The 26,784-nt window shown below is 28.6% G+C and overlaps 1 protein-coding gene across 1 annotated transcript in view; it reads left to right on the forward strand.

Annotated features, from left to right (window-relative positions):
- LOC107443634 (platelet glycoprotein 4) overlaps window positions 1-26,784 on the forward strand; it is an 80,406-nt gene that overhangs the window by 18,341 nt on the left and 35,281 nt on the right. The window contains exons 2-3 of the mRNA XM_016057570.3: window positions 19,733-19,893; window positions 25,368-25,512. Of these exons, the coding sequence (XP_015913056.1) occupies window positions 19,733-19,893; window positions 25,368-25,512 (306 nt within the window). The remainder of the gene's footprint in view (window positions 1-19,732; window positions 19,894-25,367; window positions 25,513-26,784) is intronic.

Raw genomic sequence — 26,784 nt, forward strand, 5'->3', positions numbered from 1 at the left:
AATTTTGTTAGCCATTTTAATAAAATCAAACTAATATATTTCGATTCACTCCAACTAAGAGGATTTTCTTTTACAAATATATATTTCATTTTCATACCCTACTTTTAAACTATTTAAATAATTAAAGCATGAATGATGGTATCACCGTAATGATAACGGTTACAAAAATGTTTTTCACAACTTTTAAGATTACAAAAGCCACTTATAAAGTTCAAATAAACAAAATATATTCAAGTTAAAGAATCTTATACCTGGCGGAATTCGAGTTCAATTGGCTATTGTCCTTGACTCTTGTAAACTATGAAGTGGTTTTCCCTTTTAAAAAATAAATAAAATAAAGGCATTTAATTCCATATTAGCATCATTTTACTGACATATGCTTAAAGTGGCATTGTAATACGAAGTAATTTTCAAACTTGAGTACTTAGAAAAGTATGGATTTCTTTTTCTTTTCTTTTTTTTTTGGTTTGTTTCTATATCATTTTCTAGTCATTTTAACGTGAACTCGAATGGTTGTTTTTGTTAAAATTTGTTATTTTCCTTTACTGTATTTCAAACTTGCTAGGATAAAAATGACAGTGAGTAAGTTACTATAAAAAGACAAAATATTTCTTTTTTTTGTTTAATACATAACTCTGAATTCACATGCTGAGCACGAAAAATAAAAGCTTTCTTTTTAAGTTGATGAGCGTGTTGTAGGCCAATTTCGTTTGCATTTTTTTAAATATTTCATAACTGGTGTTGAACAGCCGACCCATTTTTTGGGCTTACGATTATCAATGTCCAACTTCGTAGCCTTGTAATTTTGAACCCAACCCAGAAGAAAACACAAATTCCTGGATTAATTATTGGATAAACTGACATTCGTGGAGGACTTTTAGGTTGCTTTTATCCGTTTTACATGGAGAGAAAAAGTATTCAAATACGACTACCAATGTTCAACTCCACAGCATTGTAATTTTGAACCCGATCCAGAAGACAAAAGAACTCCTGGATCAAGTATTGGGTGAAATTGCCGTGTGGAGGACTTTTTGATGGAACTAACCCGTTTTTGTGTTACATGGAGAGGAAGACCATGAAAACCTTCCACGATTAGCCTGACAGCAAGAGGATTCTAATCCACGATCTTTCTATCACTGAGAATATTTTACGTCAGGTCTGTAGTTGGCTATTAGAACTGCTGGGAGCAAATTCGAATCTATCGACCATTGCCTTGTCCCGAACTTGGATCACCTCATTTTAGTAAGCTATTCGAACATTCCGGCTCTTAATAATAAGCTAGGTTAAGCGGAAAAGTAGCTTTTTGTCAGCTTTTAACACTTTTAAGGCTAATTGCAGTAAATCCGCACCCTTATAGGCTAACTAAAAAAAAATGCCTAATTCATTGCTCAACTAAGCTAATTTATTTCAGGCAATTTGCCACAAGCTCAGAATAGGAAAGAATTATTGCGAACCTTATTAAAGGTTGATTGCAATAAGCCTACAAATTCAGTCAGATTGAGTTATTCTTAAGACGTTTAATAGTTAGCCTGAATACGAGGAAATCATTTTAATAAACACATAAAATATCACACAGATTGGAAAATATTGTTGACTTATCCAATTCGCCTGGCGTATTGCAAAAATGCAGATTATCCCAATTAGCCTACGTTTTTACTACAAATCTGTATTTCCTACTCAAAAACTTTTGCTTCACTTATTTAAAAGAAATTGAGAATGTAAAACAATAGATGCAAGAGTTGAAAAATTAATTTAAGAGCTCAGAACTTTCTTTCATTTTTCATTTTGAAATTACAGAAAGCTGTGTCAAGAATTTTTCTTTCCAAATTTGAAAATACGTAATATTTGATTCGATACAACATGAATTATTTCTGATAAGTATTTTCATAAAGCGATTTTCAGTGTATAAAGATATTTTGTGAACAACTTTCTTACGATTCAGTAGCTACAATGTTTATTTTTTTCTTCAAGTTCAATCTGTCAATTAAAATGCTTTATTACTTTAAACGTCATTTGATTAAATGTCAATTAATTTAAATTTATTTTATAATTTTAGAAGCATTTTTAAGTAAAATTAATTTTAATGCTGAAAAAACTCTCGTAACTTTAAGCATTTTGCCCTTCAGTACTTCTTCGATATTGTAGTATCATTTAAGGCAACAATACTTTTTCTTGAATTTTTGGAATATTCCTCAGTCGCATTACATAATTATTCCTGATACGTCGTTGAAAGTGTTTCTATTTGAGAAAAAAAATTAATTCCTATTAAGAAAGGTTGCAGCTTTAATAAACTCAAATATAAAAGTAAATATGCTTACAGAGTTTTAAGTTATTCGAGTTGTTTTTACCTATTAAGGATTAAAACGCAACTAGAATTTGCTACTATTTATCTTGTTTGAAACAAATGTAACTAAATTGGTTAGTTTTGTGATCAATACAAAATTCTAGCATTTTCTTTGAAAAATGAATTATTTTTAAATTAACAAAAAATAGGCTTTAATGGAAAAAAAAGCTAAAGACATTAAAAAAAACTAAAAGCAATTATATGTCATTTAAGAAACATTGATACTAATGTAAAAAAACGAAAACATTTGATGTAAAAATTAAATAAATGAACGAGTCTACCAGCTATATCTTCACAGCAACGGGTTCAAATTGCAGCAAAAGCTTTTAAGAAAAAATTATTTTTGTGCAATAGTACTATAGAGAGTAAATATAAAATTATAGTTCTTTTTTTTATGAATTCTTTCAAACTGACTAGAATAAAGGCGTAGATAATTTCTCAATCCTTAAGTTAAAAACAACTATGAATCGACGTCTCGTTACTGTCTGTCAAAAATATCCTGATTTGAAATACGTTTTCAAATAAATACTATAATTGACTTTCTAGAAACTTTCTCTAAGGTCAATATAATTTTTATTATACTAAAAAATTTCAGGGTCAGCAAGGACGAACCTTTGGTTTGAACTCTTGTTATATTCCCAGCTCAACAATGTATCAATGTCTTCATCATATTTGATGGGTGGATTGAAAAGTCCCTTTTGGGGCCTTGAAGTCTTAGGGGCCCCTCGAAGATTAGGGATTTATGTAATTGAGCTCAAATCATCTACCTGTTCTTTAAGTGTATTATTATATAGCTTCTAGCAAAATATGTCAAAGACCTTTCTTTCATGATGGAGGATAGCTTAAAAAATTATATATCTATACAAACTTTTTATTCTTTTCCATAAATTAATAAAGTGAATTGATCTGATCGTCATTAAGAGCACACGAGACCTTCAAAATCATCAAAGTTGCGCGCTGTCACTAAGAAAATTTATATTTTTTATTTGATATTGACTTTTTTACCAATAATATAATCTTTAAAGATATTATTACTGTTATTTTTATAGTTAAAAAATACAGTGGGACCTCTATTTAACGAAGTCGCTAAAGCCCGATAATAAGTTCGTTCTATGGAAAATTCGTTAAATAGAAAATCACCTTTTGAAATACTCAAATTACACAAAACAGGTTTCAAAATCATAAATACTAGACATATTAATACTCTTTTATCTTGTAAACTAGTATCTACTATTTACTTCATAAATCTTAACCATAAAAGAAATCTGCATGGGAAGCTACCCTATCATTCTACATGCATTTTCAACTTAAAAAAAAGCTAAATTTATGTATAAAATTATAGCTGCATTTATTATAAAAGAAATTTCAAACATACATTACCACATGCGTTCGTTTTAAATGCAAATAAAAAGGGAAAGGAATTTTACTGCTTTCTTTAAAAGTTAAGCGAGTTCGAAAATCAATTCAATGCCATTTTCCCCATAAAATGCGTTAACAAGTTCGAAATGTTTTGAAAAATTTTGGGAAATAGAGAAAGTGGATCTCGAAGAAAATTTCGTTAAATAGAAATGTTCACTTCGCTATTTGGAAGTTATTTTAAGAAGAAATTTCCAAAATGTTCTTGGTTCTTCGAAAAAAATCGCAAAATAGAGAAACTTGTAAAATGGAAGTTCGTTAAATCGAAGTCCAACTTTATTATAGTTAGAAAATATTATAGTTTTCTCCCTTTAGGGAAAACATTGTGTCTTAATTTTTTTTATTTAATATTCCTTCGAATTTGATACAAAATTAATGTAATGATTTAATATAATGTTTAATGCATCAAAAGTGATTTTTCTCAGAAACTAATATTTGTATCGATTTGTATTCCCATTATCCATCAGGTAAGAAAGTTTGACGGGTTTTTGTTGATATTTGAGACGTGAAGAATTCTTTTTGTATTTTCTTCAATCCTAATTATATTTTTGGAATTTTATAGAGTTTATTAATTGTCAATAATTGTGCTAGATATGAGCATTTAAATTAGTTCTTTTATAATGCGCAAGAGCAGAAAAGTTCATAATTTTGTAGTGAATCATATTAGTTAACTAATGAAAATTTTCAATTGAAATATATTGAAAAGTTAAAAAGTTTCTGACATTTAAGTAGCTTTTGTCCTTTTTAAAGAAAGCTCTGAATTAAAATTCTACGAATTTTATTTTGCACTGCTAAAAAAGTTTTATTAAAAATGACATCGGCATTATCGGCGATCATTTCGCATAAAAGTATTTTTTTCGCACATTATGAGGTGTTATCTTTTGTTCTTAAATTTTATGTTATGTTACAAAATGAAAGTTCTGTAAGACCCCTTTTCATTTAAAGCTTTCTTTCAAAAAAAAAAAAAAACTCTTTTTAAAATTACTAGAAATTCTAGACTTAAAATTACTAGACTTTCGAGATATCCAAGTTGAATTTTTTTACGCATTGTCCAAATTTCAGGACGCTAGAAAAAATGATTCTTGAGTTATAAGAGGGACACATACGCACAAACAAACTCTTCATATTATTATGTATATATGTGTATATATATTATATATCATTTTATTATATATTTTAAGACGGCACGTAGAATTACATATATATTTTCTGCAAATAGTTAATTTAATTCGCTATAGGAATGTGTCTTGTATAATTTGTGCCGTTTTAGTTTATTGATCTCTTATTTATTTATTTTTTACTCGCAGGAATGAGAAAACAATATTTTACAGCACTTTTAATGGCTCGCTCATACATTTCCTGCCAATAATTGATTTAGTTAGTGACACACACGTGTACACGTATTTTTATCATAAATATGAGCCAAAAAAGGAAATCAGAAACAAAATTAAGCGCTCATATAGTGCACAACATTTCAGAATTATGTAGCATGCGTCATTTCAGTTTATTGCTTTTTATTGTTGACTTGCAAGAACGAGAAAGCAATTGTTAATAGCTTTAAAAATGGCGGATTTTAATAGAATATCTCCCACTTTCTGCAAATAGTTAATGTAATCCGTGATAGAAACATATTTTTATAGCGAATATGAGTAAAACAGATATTAGCAACAAAATTAGGAGCTAATACAGCACCCAAAATTTTAGAATCGTGTAGTTTTCATCATTTTAGTTATAGTTTAGTTTAGTTTTTTTGCTTGCTTACAAGGAAGGGAAAGCAATTTTCCACAGCACTCAAAATGGCTCATTAATACACAATTTAATACATTTTCTACAAATACTTTATTCAGTTCATTGCAGGCACGTGTTTTCATGATGAATATGAGTCAAAATAGGAAATAATAATAGGCGTAAGTACATTTACCTCTAATTGTCGACTCGAATCATTACGACTCTTCAATGTACCTTCTTCTACAGAAGAAAATAATATTTTAAAGAGCTAATAAAATTTCCTAGAACAAAGTCTTCTCTTATTATTTCAAAACAATAGAAAAGACAACGTATCTAAAAATATAATACACTTATTCTTGATCTTATTATCTCGATTCGTCTATTATAAAACCATCCCTAGTTTCTGATTAAATATCGTTTATGAGATTTTGTAAAACTGTTGATAAATTCTCGAAAGTTAATCTATATTTGTAACGCAAAGAATAAATAAATTGAATTATCAGTTTGCTTTGGATATTCAAAAACTACCATAAAGCAAAATTATGCCGAGTTTGCGTGATACTTTCTGATCCCCAATTAAGGTAAAATTAGCTTCTATTGAAAGATGCGTTTTTATTTGAAAATATTTTTGGTTTGTAACAACAATAGTGCCCGACTTGTTAAACTGTTATTATATTTATTATTTTATACAAGTCTTGCGTATCATAATTTAAAGCGTCTAATCTAATTTTACATGCGAGGACACGGAAGTTGTTATTAAATAGTTTCCAAATACTTAGCATTGTATACGGAATGACATTATTTGGGGTAACAATACGGGTTTATTCAAAACAAAGTTCAGTTAACTAAGAATGATATTGTAAGTCTAAATGTATTTGAACTAACTGCAATAGGTCTAAAAAGTCAGAATTATAAAAAGCATTTTTCAATTTGCCTGATATTTTTTTCATAACCGGCATTGAGCAGCCAACCCATTTTTGGGTTATCAATGTTCAACTTAGTAGATCTGTCGTTTTGAACCCAAGCCAGTAGCCAATGGATTAAGCAAACAAACTTTTGAGGAGGACTTTTTCATGAATTGCATTTACGTTACACAGAGAGAAAAACTACGAAAACTTCTCATGGTTAGCTCGACGACAAGGGGATTTTAACCCATGATCCGTCTATCACTGGGAATATTTTACGCCAGCACTGTGGTCGGTGCGAGACGAAGCAGATTTCAATTTGACCAATCTGGGTCCATTCCTTGGGAGACGAACTCTCCTTTTCCTATACATATGGCGGTAGTTTGTAACATATAACCATATTATTCAATTAGCATAAGACATATGAAAAACTTTACTTCCTTTTCAAGGTAAATTTATTATTATCAAATTATTATTAATTATTATTTTAAAATTGAGAAAATACAAGTTAAATATTTTGTATTCCATGAAAAATCGAATGAAAAATGTTTTACTGAAGCAATATAATTACAACGAGACGTTAATGGATGAAAAATGGTTTCTCGGCACTGGTAATGGTATTTGTTTGAAATGACAGCTTGTCTTTTAAAAAAAATTTTTTTTTGTATATTCTATTTCATTCATTCCTCCAGCAAGAAGATAACATATTCTATCTTTCAATAGAAATTAAGCTAAAAAAATATAGTTAAAAAGTTAAATTCTGATACTTTAAAACATGCGGAGGTACGTATGTATTCCAATCTACAAGACTTTTTAGTGTTAACCCATTCCAGTCCGGTAATAACTAGTCAAAAATATTACGAACCACTAAAAATTTAAAACGAATTGCTTCTAAACGTCCCCCATTTTTTAGCAACCACTATTTTTTTAGACAACACAGAGCTCTAATATATTTCTTTACTCAGAATTAACATTATATGGATGCTAATGCACTGTATGCCCAAAGTTTTCAATGAAAATTTGCTGTGGTGGAAACGATTAAATAAAAAATAAAAAAATAACGTACGACTTGAACAAATAAAGGTTAAAGTGGGACGGCAATTAAAGTACAATTAACTTTCAAACGAGACGTTAGTTAGTTGATAAATTACGCTAACACACCCTCTTAAAGGTAAACAAAATCTCTACTTTTGTCGCTTATAAATTACCCATAATTTTTATTAAAGTAAATTCCCCTCCCCCCTGAGTAGTTTAAAGGTAAGTCAACCTTTTTTGCTATATTTTTATTAGCTAACACATTTTGAGGAAAATTCATGAAAGTAAGATGTTATTGAGGAAGTGATTAACTTTGATGTTACATTAACGGTCTATTATGGAGCACAAAAAACTACTTGATTTTTGAGTTTATAGCTAAAATAATAGAGATTATATCCTCGATAGAATTTTTTAAAAAAAGGAAGAAAAAATATGTGATGAGTATTAACGTAAATTGGTCTAATCGTTGATAAATTTCTCGTGATATTTCCCTTATCTTTAATTTGAAATGTCTTAGAATGTTTGGTGTCAAAGAAATTACCTTTTTGAGAGAGAAAGTGATTTATCGTCGCAATGTCATAGTAGTTTTTTTTCATGGTCACAGAAAAAAAAAATCCCAGTCTGAATTTGTTTCAACAAATTTCTTTTTAAATTGATTTTAATTAAAAACACAGGTTTACGGATTTACTGAATTTTGTCAGTTTTTCTGAGCATTCCCTAAATGTAAATTTAAAAAAAATTACAAAATAAAGAATAAAGTAAATAAATGGTAAGTACTTTGTAGGTCGGTACATTATTTGAGTCGCACTAGAGCTGACAATGGACTATTGGTGATGGTCTGGGGAACATCCCGGAGGATGATCTGAAGACGTGCCATCGCAATTTTTAATCCTCTGCAGGGGGATGGCTTCTCTGCTTTTGTAGCCCGACGACCTACACGTGAAGTTGAGCACTTTACGGTAGAACAGTTTTTACGAGGATCGATACTGCGCACCTTTGGTCCCTATGCAGGCTGATCAAAGTGGTCACCTACCTTCTTACTGGTCACAACCAGTGATGCTTGACTTCGGTGTTCTGCTGGGAACCGTGTCTTTACGATCAGTCCACTACGGGACAAGTAAATAAATAAAACCTTAAATATAAGTTATTGACTTTAAATTGCTATAAAATTTCAAACTTGATTTATTAAGTTAAAAAAATTAACCGATTAAAGTTATTAGCAATTTTTTTATATACTTTTTCCAAACTTTAAATTTTTGCATCAGACTACTTCTTTGTATTGTCTCCAGATAAGTACTTTAAATGTTTTCAAAATTTACACTTGATAACCGAACAATAGACAAAAAATATTGTTGACTTCATGAAAATCAGAGTGTTTTTAATTATAAAAGCTCTCTTAGAGAAATTAAAAATGTGGTTTTTCATTATATTGCTTCAATTCTATTCGATTATTCTGCTGCCAGCATTCATGAAATAAATTAATCCAAATTTAACTATCAACGTTAGTAGCTGTTTTGTTTTTAGTATGAGCAGGAATGTAATGTTATAATCTGTTAAAAATACTTCTCCTTATTTTCGTCTGACCAAGATGGACAAGATGGATTATAGTCATCATTTCAGGTTAAGACTTCGCCGTGTGCTGCAATATGGTCAGCATTGCGCAAAAAGTCATCGATTTTCTGTTTTGTTTGATTTAAAGCTGACAATGACAGCCACTCAATGATGAACACATTTATAAACTAAGTGCAAAAAAAGCTTGCTGCTTTATGTGGAATCAAGCTGAAATTTTCCGTATGATGCATTTTAAGTACGTTGCTAAATCCAGTTCTCCAATATTTTTTATTTCTTTAAGGAATTGCTCTAATGTTTGTTCCTTGTTTCAAATCAATGCTAAGGAACTCAGATGTACAGTACTTAAAAAAATAAAGAAACAAAAATTAGTAAAAATTAAAGGACCACCCTGAATAAATTTTTGTCTAATGATCGGATCTTCACGTTCTTGAACTCAATTTCAATGGTTCGAGAGAGTGACCACAAATAGGATAATTATTAAGTGCAGACTTTATTTTAAGTTGCAAAATTCGACACAAAAACGTGCTTTTTCTGAATAAATATATCCTTCTTTCAACGGACACGGATTTCTGACCCCCAAAGTGCTCCAAAGTTTGGACCCCTCAATGTTAATTTTTTTTTTTGAGTATTTCGCCATATCTCGAGAAATTTCAACTGAAAACTATTTATTATTGAAAACATTTTACTTACAATTATAAAATTCACTTATCTGAAAATAATTTGAATCAAAAAATAACTTTAAATAAATATTTATTATTTTTTATTATTTTATTTAATATTAATCAGAAAAAGATTTTAATTGTAAGATATACAATTTTTTTTATATCAATTTAAAGAAAATAATTTTACATGGCAAAATTCAAAATTTGAATGAAATTGTTCAAATAATTCCCGAGAAATCGAATTTTTAAAATACGACTTTTTTTTAAAATTTGATTTCTCAGGAACTATTCGACCGATTTCACTCAAACTTTGTATTTTGCCATTTTAAATTAGATTTCTTAAAACGGCGTAAGAATTATATAACTTATAATTCAAAAAGTTTTCGATTACAATTAAATAATAAAAAAAATAATAAATATATACTAAAATTAATATTTTACATAAAATTATTTTTGAATACACGAATTTTATATGTGTGTGCAAAAATTTTTCCATTCGCTCAAAAAGTTCTCGAGACATGGCGAAAGACGCAAAAAATAAAATTAACATTAAGTGGTCCAAACTTTGGACCACTCTCCTGACAAACTATGCTGACCATATTTCCCAGATTGCTGCTACCCCCAATATTTTGGTGTTCAGAAACCTTAATTCGTTGAAAAAAACGGTATATTTATTTAGAGAAAGTACGTTTTCTTGTCTGATTTCGTAACTTAATATATCGTCTCTACTAACTAATTAGCATATTTGAGGTCTCCCCCTCCCGAACCATAACCTTGTGAGATTGAGCCCCAGAACGTGAAGATCCGATCATTAGATAAAAAGTTATTCGAGGTGGTCCGTTTCTTATTTTGTACACTGTACTTTCTCCCAATTATACAAGAAAATCGAAACGAAACACATTTATCTACAACGAAACAGGTAAAAAAAGAAACTTTGTCAAGCTTATAAAAATAAATTTGCCCAACCATAGAAATCTGTTTACCTTAATTGGGTTTTACAGTAAGTTGAAATATAGTACATGGCAATTACATATAAGAAGGCTTCATCTGGATGATATTGTGATTTAACTTACAAAACATTTAAATGATTTTGTGGTTTAATGTCCAAAATTTCTTACAACGTAAGGTGATACTATGTACCGAAGAAATGTGATTATGATATGAGGAGGCTGCTCTGAATTCCAGACATTAAAGATTTTGTTCTTTCAAATTATAAGTACAGAACGTAATGTAAATTTGAGTTCACTGACTGTTTCTTTTTATGCATCTTTTAAGTTCCATCATATTTCTCTCAAGTTTCGTTCTTTGCAGTTTTCAACAAAATTTGACAGGCAAAAACACAGAACATATTTACATATGTTTGCAAAAAATGTATGTCTTCTTATTTCACAGTGAAGGTATAATAAGATATGATGTCATTATATAATTTGCAATTTTCTTTTATCAATTGAGTGAAACTAAACTGCGTAAGAAAAATCTGAACTTAAAAACTGAATGGATGAAATTGATAGACGTTGCAACTGACAACTTGGGTAAATTTGAATGTCTACGTATTTAAATTTTTTCTCCTTTCCATACTTGGTACTTTTTTTTTATTCTTTATATTGCAACGCTTAAAGAACAGATGCTATTTAATGGACTTAGAACAAACGGAAAAGGTAATTATACGAGTAATATGATAGTGAGTTTGATGTTTGAAACGAAAGGTAAATAGACTTTAACCTGCTTTAAGCAATAAAAATTAATGCACAAGTTGCTGTCCATGTTTGAAATGCCGACATGTTTAGTCATTGTATAGAACGTCTAGAGATTTTAGGCAAGGTATGAAATAGTTTAATTATTAAATGCTTAGCCTACTCACTTTATAGAATGCTTGTCACTTTTTGGAATTTTTTCCTCTGTCATTCTATAGAATGCGTAGGACCTGAGGGAAATATAAATTGCTTCTAACTTTGCTGATTAATCATTCCGTAGAATTCATAAGGCTATGTATGCAATATTAGTAATTTCTAACTCAGCTGGCAATGATATGAAATTCGTTAGAGTGTAACTCGATCCAGGAGTTCCCTTGTCTTCTGGATTGGGTTTAAAATTACAAGGCTACCGAATTGAACATTAGTAGTCGTAAACCCATAAAATTGGGTCGGCTGTTCAACGACGGTTACAAAATTATAAAACCTCAATATCGGAGCCACGATGACTCAGAAGATAAAGCGTTCGCCTTCCAATGAGGCGAACCGGGTTTGAATCCCAGTAGATACGAATTCCGCATCCGAATTCCGTACAGTGCTGTCGTGAAATATCTTTAGTGGTAGACGGACCATGGGTTAGAGTCTCCTTGCCATCAGGCTAACAGTGGGAAGTTCTCGTGGTCTTCCTCTGTATGTAACGCAAATGCGGGTGAGTTCCATCAAAAAAATCCTCCACGAAGGCAAATTTCTCCCAATACTAGATCCAGGAGTTTCTTTGTCTTCTGGATTGGGTTCAAAATTACAAGGCTACGGAGTTGAGCATTATACGACTACCTTATGATCGTCAATTCTTCTGATTAGATTTTGTTGGTTTTTCTAATGAAAAAGCATGCTGAATTTATATGTAAAGATCAATTATATAAAGAATTCTCTGCATTTATCCGTATTAATATTGTTATAAAAATATAATTTCACTTAAATAGGAAGGTGTAAAGATACTGATTTGCATTACATAACTAAGCACATTAAATAGGGAATGAAAACCAATCCTTGACCGAAAAATTAAAAATGAAATTCCCTCACCTTGTTTCAAACAAGTTATAAATGAAAGTCTGGATCTGTTTATGAATCCATTAAACAAGTTCCTGTGATTCAAATGTTTAATATTAAAGTAAAAAACAATTAGAATTAACGATCCGTCTGCGGAGAACTAGACAACTACTCAATCGGATCATTAACACGTACGATTTTATTAGATGGGGCTGAAACATAGTGACTAATTTATATTATATTTCGAAAATATTTTTTTCTAGAAAAGAAAGATCAAACCAAAAAAGTATTGTTTACTCACAAATCTCCTAAATTTCTTTTTTTAGTTACGTTTATTACTAACTTCATTTTTTAATTTGGAAGATTTTTCGGTATCTTTTTCACCATACTTTTAAATCTAATGCCGTATTCAGAGTTTATTTTTTAACCCACAGTTTCAGATTTTGTTTTAGAACCGTTGTTGAATAGCCGACTCAATTCTGGGTTTACGACTACTTTATGTTCAACTCCGTAGTCTTGAGATTTTGATCCCAATCCAGAAAATAAGGGAACTTCTGGATCAAGTATTGGGAGAATGTTTGCCTTCGTGATGGACTTCTTAAAGGAACTAGTCAACTTTTACGTTACAAGGAGAGGAAAATTACGAAAACATCCCGCGATTAGCCTGAGGGCAAGGGGACTCTAACCCATGACCTGTCTACCACTGAGGATATTTTCAGATTGATCAAATTGACCATTGATTGATTGATAAGACTGATAAGATAAACCATGGATTGATTCAGATTGACCAACATTGTTTCAATTTGATCAAAAAAGAGCCGAAACTAAACTAGTCGTTTTTTAGCATATGATGACAAATGTAACAAATTAATAAGCGAATCTTTGAAGCACATAATTTTTTTGCAGAGTAAATTAAAATTATAAATGCATTTTTCAATAAAAAAAAGAATTCAAGTCCTTTAAATCTCTTTTAAAACATTTTAGGCAAGATATAGTCAAGTAATTAAGCTTTCTTATTAACTTGCAAAAGGGCAAATAAAACCAAGCTTTATTTACATTCTGATTGCCAAGTACTGATTACCAGTGTTGATAAAAACTCCTCTTTCGGTGTACTAAGTGTTGTGAAATATTTATAGCTGCTGAAAATTCAAACGTGTAGAGCTTTTTTTCAAAAAAAAAAAAAGATTTTGTGAAATACGCAACCACGCTTTTTTTTAAATTTTTCACAACGAAATATTTTTAATGAAATAAAAATATTTAGAAGCAAACAATTAAACCAGAACACCAATTAAATGCTACAGCACAAAAATTTATGAAACATGTGATTCCAAATTACACTGTGACCTAAATACAAAGAAGCAGTATCTTCAATATTTTTCAGTTTCATTACGTCTTTAGTAATTATTGTTATAATAATTATTAGATATTTCATCTAAATATTAGTGCAGTAGTAATACATAAGTATTAAAGGTTTAACAAAGAATAAAACAGGAAGCATCAAAAACTAGAGAACCGGAAGTATCAAAACGGAGAAAAGAACAAGTTTTGAATAAGAACTTCTTGTTTTAATACTTTGCTTTCATCATTGCAAATGCGTACTTAGATAATTTTTTATGAAATAAAAAATAATTAAACATTTTCATTTGAAAAAAGTAAAAATGCAAAATATTAGAAGGAAAATATGATAAAAAATATTACATAAAATAAAGGAAGATATCTTAAATACCTCGAATCAAAACCATCCTAATGTATTCTGAACAATGAGCATCTAGAATTCTTCGAATCCGAAAGAATTTCTTGAATTTTTTTAAAACTAAATCTATGGTAACAATTCTGAAAATTCTGAACGTTATTTACCTAAGAAAAGCTTTAAAGTCAGTGAATCGGTAAAATAATATTTTTATTTTAAATTTAGTTAAATAAAAGAAATATTTGATTTGTTGTTCATTCAACAGACGTCCTTCATTGACGGTAATCGTCTGTTGTTAAGATAAAAAAACAAACTATTTGTCTTTGAGTTGTATTTAGAATAAATGTATTAAATAAATCATTTATTAATCAAACGTATTAAATATGCTTAAAGTATTGAAATTCAAATGTTTATCATTCCTTTCAGATATTTTGAGAAAGTAATGGTATAAAAGATTTAAATATTTAACAGCGTTTTTTATTTGATCTGCCTCTCACCGAAAAGAAGTTTTTTTTTATCAATATTTTTATTATTAATTTTTTTATTAACTCCTCACAAGGGCATTGTGAGAAAATTTTCATAGGGAATTTAGCCTACAATTTTTATGCATACATCATTAATGCATCGATACATATGTATATTTTACTTTATAACCGTCGTTGCACAGCTTACCCAATTTTTAGGGTTTACAGCTACTAATGTTCAACTCCGTAGCCTTGTAATTTTGAACCTAATCCAGAAGACAAGGGAGCTTCTGTATCACATATTGGGAGAAATTGCCTTTGTGGAGGACTTTTGAAAGGAACTAACCCGCATTTGCGTTTCATGGAGGAAATCACGGAAACCTTTCATAGTTAGCCTGACGGCAAGGGTTTGTTTCAGTTAAAGTAGGAGTCAAAATTTAGGAGATAATTTATTTTCGCCTACATTTCGGTATAAGAAAAGATTTCTACTATTTTGTTAGAAATATAAATCAACATAAAAAAAAGCATTTTATAGTTATTAAAAATTTGGCCCGAATTTCCTTTCTTTTGTAATTTCACGGGGTGTCTCGGATCCCCTCCTTTTAACTTCGTCCCTGTTACAAAAAATAACATTAATACTTAATATATATTATATGTAACGTATGCACTAAACACTGTTTGTTTTCGAATGTGTAAAAAGTTTTGTAAACTTACAATCATCTTTTGATTCTTCAAAAATAGTAAGTACTAGCCTAAAGAATATCAAGAATACATTATAATTAAATGCAATTAAAAAATACATCAATACAGTTTAGGAATACCGTAAAATAATACATTAATACATAACATCTAATATATGTAACATATGTTCTAAACCTTATCTAAATAATGTGTTATAAATTTATACAAAGTTTTCTGTACTTAAAATGGTCTTTTGATTATTCACAAATAGTAAGTTCTTACCTAAGAATGTTAAATATCTTAATTTAGTTCATGATCAGTACTAAGTGAAAAGTACTTATACCCTATAGTTAACTAATTAATCACTAATATAGTAGAATAAAAGGCAAAAGCCTCATATTTCATAGTTAAAAAGATGAGTGGACAAAGGTCTCATTTTCATGAATTTCAGTAAAATAACTTTTATACAATAGTTTACACAACTTTTATACAATAGTTATTTTTTTTATACAATAGTTTATTTTATTTAGGAAGAAAAAGAGAGAAGCTTTCTAAAATCGTCTATTGTTTATTCCAAATGCTCTTGGTTTCTTCTTCTTTTCCAGAAACATTAAAAAAATAATAAATTAGTATCAATCATCCAATGAGATCTTCAAAATATAATGACTTGGCAATATAAATCAATGTTTTATAATTAAATAAGTCTAAAATAAGATCGTTATTAGAGTTATTATATTTTTTAAAAAAATTTCCTTTATAATCTTCTTTTATTAAGCCTTTCAATTATAGAATTGTAGTTCAATCTTTAAACTGATGAAAAAGATACAATAAATGCAACAATTAAAGAGCTATAGCAAAGAAGTACCCAAACAACATTCATAAAGTTTTTTATTGTTGTTATTTTCGTTATAATCAAATAAACTATTTTCTTCCCCCTAAATAAACCTTTGAGATGAGATCAAGTTCAGTCTGCATTATCACCAAATGCGGAACGGTCTTCGTTTTTAATGCAAACGGCATTGGGCTTTTTAGGGATTTCAAACACGTTTTTCTTTTCTCTACTGTCGTGATGTACTTAAATCAAAGATGGATTAGATAGGTGAAGAAAGCTATCTTTTCTCCAAAATGATCCATACTTACTCTTGCATTGATGTGTGTGTATGTTCTTTTTATAATCGGTATAAAAATGAGAAATATGAACTGCCCAATTCAAAATTTACAGTTAATTTCAAGTTAGACAATAAAATATAAATAAGATTGAAAACAGTAGAGAAAGCATTCCTTTCTTAAAATGATCCATGTTTTTAATGGATTAATTTCTTTCATTGTCGCTTTCTTTATTTTCTTTTTTTTTTTAAAAAAAAAAGAAAGATATAATCTGATTAATTCGAAATTTTTAAGTAAATTTTCTCCTGTGTTCTGTATCCAATTTTTTCTTATATATTTATAAAATAATAATTCAGTAATCAAAGAATTTTTGTGAGAAACAAATTGAGGGTTTGTCTTGTAATCTAATTCTTTGAGAACACATTCTGTTGTACTCTTCAGAATTTATTTATTTTTTTATCAATGAGTTTCCATCTAAACTACTTAGTGTAGTACCTCAGGCAATTGACTGTTATTCCTTGAATGGTATTCATTTAAGTTCTTTTCTTTTGAAGTTGATTGAATTTCAATATTCTAACAATTAAAATTCATTTTTCATATATTCTGCGAATGCTACACGGTTTAAGATGGAATCAGTTAAATAAATTAAAAACCTAGAATATAAGCTTAAAATTATAATATAAGAGCATTTTACAAGAATATTTCAAAAATTACAGCTTTACTAAGAACACAATTTTTTTTCTACATTTTGGTAGTTGCATAACCCCTTGGGGAAATGTATTTGTGCAACCTGTAGCACAGGCCTTTAGATTGATTCAAGGAACAATACAAAAGCTATTTCAAGCTACATTTTAAATTTTTTTTATGCTTAGCAAAAATAAATTTATTTTCTTTCAAAAATGTATACTTAATCTTGAACAGAACATTATTTTGACAGAACATATACATGGCTTTATTTTCCAATCAAATTGACTGAAATTTTTTTTTCAGACACTAAAAAAAATATATATTTAAAAAAAATAGTTTTCGACTGCATGACTCGAATGCAACAGCTACAAATATTAATACTGAAATTTTCCGCAAAGTAATTACACTGATTTAACGTACATGTAGTACAATACTCTTCCTCAATTTTAAGTGCTAATGAGAAAAACAAGTGCTAATGAGTTATTCTTATACATCCTGATGTTTAAGACAAAGATAAATCCTTGATATCAGAAATTTTTTTATTTATTTATTTGCTTTGCTAAATTTAAAGGTTAAAATTAAATAATTTTATTTTATGGAATTTTATGCGATGATTACCTTCATTCGATGATCATTATGTGCGATGTATACATTCGTTGACTGGATGTTTAGTTTTCTTGAATTCTCCTTGATGGTTACCTTGCTATTGGACAGTCAGAATTTTTGATATGCATTTGATTTAAGTAAAAAATAAAAAACTACAGGTTGTGTCCAAAATTACAAGGCTACGGAGTCATTAACCAAAAAATTGGGTCGGCTGTTCAACGACAGTTATAATATAAAACAAATAAAAAAATCAAATTAAAGAAAAATTGTAATATGGTTTAACATATAACTGTATCAAAAAGATATTATAGTTTATCTGGGTCGAACATTTCTAACAGTGTTAACTTGATGAATGGGTCACTAGAGCGATATTCAACTAAAACTAACAGTATAAAAATACTGTAAATAGTTAAATATATAAATATTGCATATAGTTTATTTATAAAACTATAAATCATCACGATTTTTTCTTTAACATTTTGTATTTTTTTTCTTTTTATCCCCTCAAGTAATTAATGTTTAATATACAATCAGAGCACTTGCAAATAGTGTTTTTTTCGAGAAAGAATATATTTTCCCTCTTTTCTGAGAAAAAGAATCCTTTAGTTAGTTTATATTTTCCTCTATACCCATTAATTTGGAACAATTTTCCGAATGCTTCAACAAATAAATGTGAATGCCAATAACATTGAAAGTTAAGGCTTCTTTCATTTCAGATTTTTAATTTTCCTTTTGAATTCTCCGTTGATTAGAAATGCATTACCTCATTCCTATGATATGCTTTTATTCTTATAGTACTTTCCCTCTTATATTTTTTAACTAATTAGCTACAGTGAATAATTTTATAATATCGTTCGTTATATGGGTAATAATATGATGAATATTTCTTATCTATATCATTGCAATAATAATATAGATAAGACATAACAGCTTTTAAAACTACAAATGTATATAAGTTTAATTATTTCAGCTATCGCATTAACATTTGCTTCATTTTAAAATACAAATTACGGTATTTTCTTACAAACATAATAGTTTACATAACAGTTTTCAAGACTACAAATGCTATATAAGTTTAATTATTTCAGCTATCACATGAACATTTGTTTCCTTTTAAAATACAAGTTACGGTTTTTTTTTTGAGTTATCCGATAATTTATGAACAGAAACATGAAAAATAACAATATTTTACCAGTAATTATTTCAAATAATCAAAGTCTTTCAAAGCATTGCGCTCAAAAGAGTTGTTATAATATTTCAGATTAAAAAAAATTTAATTTAAAAGCATGAAACTTTGCAGTCTGACATTGAAATTCTTTAACTTCAGATTTTTGCTATCACTCTCAAGGCGGTTTTTATATATTTAAATATTCTTTTCATATCATTATTATTATTTTATGTCACTGACTGTCTTAAAATAAAGCAAAATTGAGCGTCTGCAGTTTATACAAAGCGAGCTTCTAAAATTCAAATTCAGATATTCAAATTGAAAAAATGAATAATTTTTTTTGATTAATCTATTTTTAAAATCCTTTTCCAAAACACATAATTGTAATTTGATAAATTATGTTATTTTGACATCCTCAACCTTAAACTTGAGAATTTAATTTTCATTCTTGATCTTCATGATTTAAGTATTTTAACTTCCTAGCCCTCAAACTTACTCAAAGTTATTTTCGTTCTTAAAATTCACACTTTGACATCCTAATCCTACCGATCGGTCCGTGTAGGGGTCAGGGAACTGACCTTGCATCAGAAGGGTTCGAATCCCGGGCAAGGCATGGATGTTCTTTCAAGCACTGTACTATCTGTCCTTACAGTGGGACTGTCCTAACGTTGGCCCACTTAATATGGTGTCCCTGAAAAAGTGGCCAACAAATCTGCTCTTTAGATTCCTGTATGACATAAGTCATTCCCCAGGCATTCTAAACGTAATTATGGGATTTTCATTCCTAAACTGTATTTTGACATCTCAAATTTAAAAGTATTATTTACAATTTTTAAATATATAAATTCCTTATTTTTACGTAACCCAAACTTGATTTCCACCCAGAAGTCTGAAGCTAATACTATTTTTTTTAATTTCTTTTACAGGAATTGACATTAAAACCTGGGAATGAATTTTTTGACATCTGGAAAGAATTACCCATTCCTATTTACCAGAATATATACATTTTCAACATTACTAATCCTTTCGAATTTGAACATGAAGGCAAGAAACCAAAATTGGAAGAATTAGGACCTTATGTTTTTAGGTAAGTTGAATCTCGGAAAGAAACACTTTTCAAAGATGCCGTGAACTTAGACGCAGTTTTGTTATAAGCGACCTTGACATTAAATAAAACCTTGACAAAAATAAGGTAACAAATAGCGTAGGAAAACAAAATATATTATAAGAAATACATAGTTGATGTTTTTAAATGGCTTTAATAAATCATTCCGAAAATAAAAAAATAAAAAAAATTCATTTAAATATCTTCTTTTTGTTTCGAGATTTACTGGAATGGCAGAAATTCTTTTAAAATTTTTATTTTTAAAGCATTGATGTCGTTATAATAATTCTTAAACTTACACTTTTAAAGAACATATATTTCGCCTTTGTTTGATAAGTAATGCTTATAACTATAAATATTCATAATTATTGCTCACATAACCTCAGAAATGCTTATGTGATATTTGAAATAAAGAATTTTGGACAGAAGTTAAGAATTGTTGTGGTATTTCAAATGCTACACAAAAGTAAATAAAAGGGTTTGATATATGAGTAGAAAGATCTATTAGTTTAATCAGTCAATTTATGCAAGCACGATTTCCATTCTTAGTTTCGATAGTATAAAAATATCGATTTTCTTTTTTCCTTGTTGAAATATAACATCGCGAGCACAAATGTGCATAATTTTTTAACATGATTTTTGAAATTGTATTTAGGGGCGATGATTACGAAACATTAAAAGTGTACGAATATGGATAAATTAAACAATAAATCTATGACTTATATATTAACGTCTCCCTATAGGAAAAAAGAAAACGAAAATAAGTTGGACTGCGATAATTTTCAGTTAATTAAAACCACAAATTCAAATTTTCTAGAACCAAATTAAGCATTTCTAAACCACTAAAACCAGACTTATAAAATGAACTAAAGTACAGCCCAAGTGATAATTCATCTTTTTTTTTTTTTTTTTGGATGATTTTGGACTGTTGCATTTTGAGGACATATGAATCAAACAGTAACGTGCTCTGGGAGTTATTATGCAGTAAAGTGGGGATAAGAACTGGTCTGTCGTTTTTTCTCAGTTCTTCAGATTTCATAGAAATAAATACTTTCCCTCTTCAAGTGCTAATGCATCCCTATTATTCAGCTTCACTTTCGAAGAATAGTTGTGCTTGCAAATTTTAGAGTAATAGGATGACTGCTTAACAGTTGTAATTACGTAGTGTTCTCCCCTTCTGAAAAAATAATGCAACAAATATTATAAAAAAGACAACTAAAAAGTATAAAAATTATAAAGAAACTCTAAACTTAAAGAAAAATTAAAAACTTTAAACAACAACTAAAAAATGACTAAACCTCATGGAAAAAAGCCAAAAACTACAAAAATTTTACGGATAAAAAACTTCAAAAAAGTTAGTAGCTAATTAATAACTGGATAGAATCTAGAAATAATTAATAACTGAAAACTACAAAATTTATAGCTAAAATTTGTCACCAGTAATAGAAATCGAAACATTCTTCTGTTTATTAAACATCTAAAATATAATCAGAAAAACGAAAAAGAGAAATTAAAATGCATGCAATTACATTTCTAATATCGCGTATCGACAGTTTTTCGCTCTCGAAAATTGGCTAATTTATGATACTTAAAAATTATTAACTGAAATTAATTAAAACTGCAAAACTTACAGCTTAAAAATGTCACTAGTAATAGAATTTAATAACTGGAAACTACTTAACTTATAGCTAAAATTTGTCACCAGTAATAGAAATCGAAACATTCTTCTATTTATTAAACATCTAAAATATAATCAGAAAAACGAAAAAGAGAAATTAAAATGCATGCAATTACATCTCTAATATCGCGTATCGACAGTTTTTTGCTCTCGAAAATTGGCTAATTTATGATATTTAAAAATTATTAACTGAAATTAATTAAAACTGCAAAACTTACAGCTAAAAAATGTCACTAGTAATAGAATTTAATAACTGGAAGCTACTTAACTTATAGCTAAAATTTGTCACCAGTAATAGAAATCGAAACATTCTTCTATTTATTAAACATCTAAAATATAATCAGAAAAACGAAAAAGAGAAATTACAATGCATGCAATTACATCTCTAATATCGTGTATCGACCCTTTTTTCGCTTTCGAAAATTGGCAAATTTATGACACTTAAAATTTATTAACTGAAAACTACGAAACTTACATCTAAAAATTGTCACTAGTAATAGAAATCGAAACTTCCTTCTCTTTATTAAATGTCTAATATATAATCAGAAAAACGAAAAGAGAAAATAAGATGCATGCAATTACATCTCTAATATCGCGTATCGACAGTTTTCCACTTTCGAAAATTGGCTAATTTATGATACTTAAAAATTATTAACTGAAAACTACAAAACTTATAGCTAAAAATTGTCACTAGTAATAGAATTTAATAACTGAAAACTACTTAACTCATAGCTAAAATTTGTCAAAAGTAATAGAAATCAAAACTTCCTTCTCTTTATTAAATATCTTATATATATCAGAAAAAAGGAAAAAAAAAATAAGATGCATGCAATTGCTTCTCGAATATCGCGTATCGACAGTTTTTCACTTTCGAAAATTGGCTAATTTATGATACTTAAAGATTGATAGTAACTGAAAACCACAAAAATTATAGCTAAAATTTGTCACCAGTAATGAAAATCGAAACTTTCTTTTGTTTATTAAACATCTAATATATAATCAGAAAAACGAAAAAGAGAAATTACGATGCATGCAATTGCATCTCTGGTATCGCGGATAGACAGACTTTCGAAATTTAGCTAATTTATGATATGCGAACAAACTTTAAAGAGGTAGGAGGGCTACCTACTAGGTGTAAACGCACCGTGGTGCCATTGCTGAAAGAAATTTCCTTTGAATGGTTTCTCGATAAAATGCGAATATATAACTATTACGGTTTTATTTTTTAAGACATTGAAATTTTTTAAAAATAAATATTTTTAATACTTTAAGGGATTGTGTATGCCTTAAAACAGATATGTGAAATAATAAATAAAAAGTTCCAAATATTTTTTAGATTATTCTACATGTTTTGAACTATTTCATTGCAAATATTACAAGAAAAGAGAGATAAAAAGTTTAAAAAAATCTGGTAAATTTAACCTGTTTGTAATCGCAGACGTATGACATTTCTTTAATAAAGATATTTGCTGATAAATTCTCTAATTTTCATCTATATTACTTTTAAATATAATTGCAGGTATTTCATAGATGAAGTTTCCGTTGCACGTAGGAAACTAAAAAAATGCTTTAAAACAAACAAAAATATTTTAAAAGAATTTTAAAAAAATACTATATCATAAAAAATACTATATAATCAAAAAATTAATATAAAATACTATATTATAAAAAAATTAAAAAATAAAGTTAAAAGTTATAAAAACAAAGAACTCTGTCGATCAGAAACAATGAAGGAAGTAATAAAAGAAAACTTAAACACTAAAAAGAACTCTAAAAATCATTAAAAGAACTATATTAACAATTTAAACAAATAATAAAATTTAAAGAAAACAAGGAACTTTAAAAACTGCGAAGAAACTAAAGGGACAAAAAAGAAATAAAAAACATAACCACTACAAATAACAATAAAACTATCAAAAACTAGTAATTAAGAAACTTAATACTACTCTTTATAAGAAAATTTTTTTTAATGAAAAGATGGCATATTTCGAGAAAAAATGAATTAAAAGTGAATGCGGGAACTATAAGTGATATGATTAATGTTAATTTACTGTTCGAAATATGAATCTCACTATGAGTAATGCAATTTCTTCTCGCATTGTAAAAAATTTCAGACTAATTTTTACTCGACAAAAATGTGTCCAAAAAATCTTAAGGCCGATTCAGTTTCTAAGTTTTTCAAAATAATCAGAATGGTTCGAGATAATTTGTTTTTACACAGCATAGTATATGAAATATTTTTTAATAAAAAATAAAATATTTGTTCATGAGAAAGTAATTTTAATGAATGACGAAATAATAAAAACTGTTATCTCCTGATTTTTTATAAAATTAGTTATTATTCAGCTATGTTATGATCATTTGTTAATTTATTTCATCCTTTTCTAACTAGTTATATTCGATATTTATTGAGAAATGATGACGTAAAAAAAATAATGATGCATTTTGTGTAGTGTGATGTTATATTATAATGTATCATATTGAATAATGTATAATTATAATGCCATATTATATGCATCAATAAAGAAATATAAAAATCACTGAATATAGGCGGAAACCTGTCGAGTTCTGGGGAACGGATTTAATGAATGACACTAATCAATCAGTCATTTTACCAATGTTGACTAATGTAGCTTGTAATGCTGAAAACCGTTTTGCTTTATCATGTCAGAGTTTTAAGATATTGACAAAAATTAATTTTTATCGAGCACCGTTTAAGGAAACTGATTAAATTTTATTAATTTTGACGGAATTCTATTTAAATTTTATTATCAAATTATTAAGTTTACTTTTCATATAAAGTCTATAAAAAATGGACTATTAGTTGACTCAAATACAACCAATGATTTTAAAAATCAGTGTTAAGGAAAACGAAACGATTTGCTGCGTTCTCCTTAGGAAATCAAAGAATTTCTTCTGACCAAATTTTAAAATTTGTTACATAGAAAAGTGTTCCCAGAAAAAACTAAAAAAGAATACTTTCTGTTGCTTTTCTAAACTATTATGATGAAATTTTCCAGATCAAAAAGTATTAATTAAGATGATGAAGTAAAATACTCCACATTCTTTTGATAAATTGAAAAAAATTAAGATTGAATCTTGAAATATGTATTAAAATGTTGTAGACTCCAAATACCTCATTAATAATTTGCATTAATAAAGGATACTGAGTAGATAATTTATTTAGTTTAACTTAGAAATTAGATTAAAAAATAGATAACAAAAAACATGGCAACGAAAAAAATAAATTTATAGCATGCCTTTTCGTGTTTGGCAAACGTAAAGTACATTTTTGATATAAACTTTTTAATACAACAGTTTCAAAAAATTTGATTTTACTTTGAACCATAATATTGTATCTAGAACTCTATCATTGTGCAATTTTTCTGAAAAAAAATTAAGGGTGCTTTACGATATTAAGGATGCAGAAATTTGAAACGATAATACGGTTTAACATGCTCCAAAATTGTAAACAGCGTATCAAACAAACTTTTTTGTTAATGCATGTAATGTTTAAAGCTACTGATATATTTGTTAATATATAATGTTTAAAATTTCTAATATATATTCATTGATACGCATAGATACTGTTAGTATCAAAAATTCTTCAAAGCTATGTAAGAAAATTTAATTATTAGTTTTTTGAGAGTTTTTAAAATCGCAATTTTTTTTAAAGAGTTATCACCTCCTATATAAAAAGTTTAAAAAACGGCATAGTTATTAAGTCATGCTTTTTATTGTTTTGTTGAAATCTGAATAGTTTGTGAATTTGTTTCAGAGGACGTTGGTATAAGGAGGACATGGAGTGGGATGATGTTGATGGTACTGTAACATATAAAGATGTAAAGGAATACACATTCGTTCCAGAACTTTCAGCGGGCAATCAAGAGGAGATGATTTATACACTAAATGGGCCTCTTTTAGTAAGTTCTATTCTTCGTTGTGCAATTTAGAATAATACCGAATACGGTTAGAAACTCTGTTGCAAATTTACCATACAATTGTTTTTCATTCTTCATACTACAGTTTAGCTTGAAATGAAACATGATTCAATTTAACGCCGTATTGAGTTGAACTAAATTTATACCGGAATAAGGTTCAGTAAGGTATCTATCTATATTATGGTTCGTCGTAGAAACAACTTTTTTGAGAGCGTTGCAACAATCGTTACATTTTGACTCAATGTACACCCTTGTGCAAATTAATTGAAACTAACTCAATAAATTCAGAAAACTAAGAGAAAATGCTATTTTATTTAAATTTATACAAACTCAAAAATTTTTAGTACATAATATGATCTCCACGACACTTTATTAACATTTGGACACGATTCGGCATGGATTCCACTAATTTTTTACAGTCATTTATAATATTTGTGTCCTTGTACCACGCATGAATTAACGCCGTGATTAGCTTCTCCATAGTTGTACAGTCCATATTTAATAGGCGATTCTTGCATATGACCCAGAGATTCTCAATTGGGTTGATATCCGGAGAGTTCCCTGGCCATTCCAATGTCTCAATTTGGTTCTCAGACATGAATTTCTTGACAATTTTGGACGTCTGGCAAGGAGCTAAATCCTGTTGAAAAATCCCTGTTCCATCAGGGTATCGTTTCTTCAACTGTGGAACAACTTCTTTACCCAGAATAGTAATGCACTGCTCAGAACGCATCATACCGCTAATAGGCTGCAAAGGTCCAACCCCATTGTAACCGAAACAACCCCAAAACATCGTCTTTAAAAAACATGAAAAAAAAAGCTTGTTTCAATTAATTTGCCCAAGGGTGTACAAGACAAGAAAAAGATTTTTAATGCACTTGAGTTTAGGATATTTTTCATACTCGTGTTTCGGCTTAGTAAGTAAGAATTCTGTCATTTATGACATTGCAATTAATTTCGGCTTTTATTTTGAACTTCAAAAGTTTGTTTCATCTTGAGCTTATCCAGGCCTACACTCAGAAACTACATTACGTCTCAGAAACTATGTTGAACTATAATATGGTGCGAAATTGCTGTAACTTTAGTAAGAGGAAATGGAAACTCATATCTAGCCTAGCCTACACTCAGAAACCATATTATGTCTCAGAAAGCATTTTGAACTATAATACTGCGCAAAATTGCTGCAACTTTAGTAAGAGGAAATGGAAACTCATATCTAACCTAGCCTACACTCAGAAACCATATCATTTCTCA

This window comes from Parasteatoda tepidariorum, chromosome X2 (genome assembly GCF_043381705.1).
Source record: "Parasteatoda tepidariorum isolate YZ-2023 chromosome X2, CAS_Ptep_4.0, whole genome shotgun sequence".
In the NCBI taxonomy this organism is placed as follows: domain Eukaryota; kingdom Metazoa; phylum Arthropoda; class Arachnida; order Araneae; family Theridiidae; genus Parasteatoda; species Parasteatoda tepidariorum.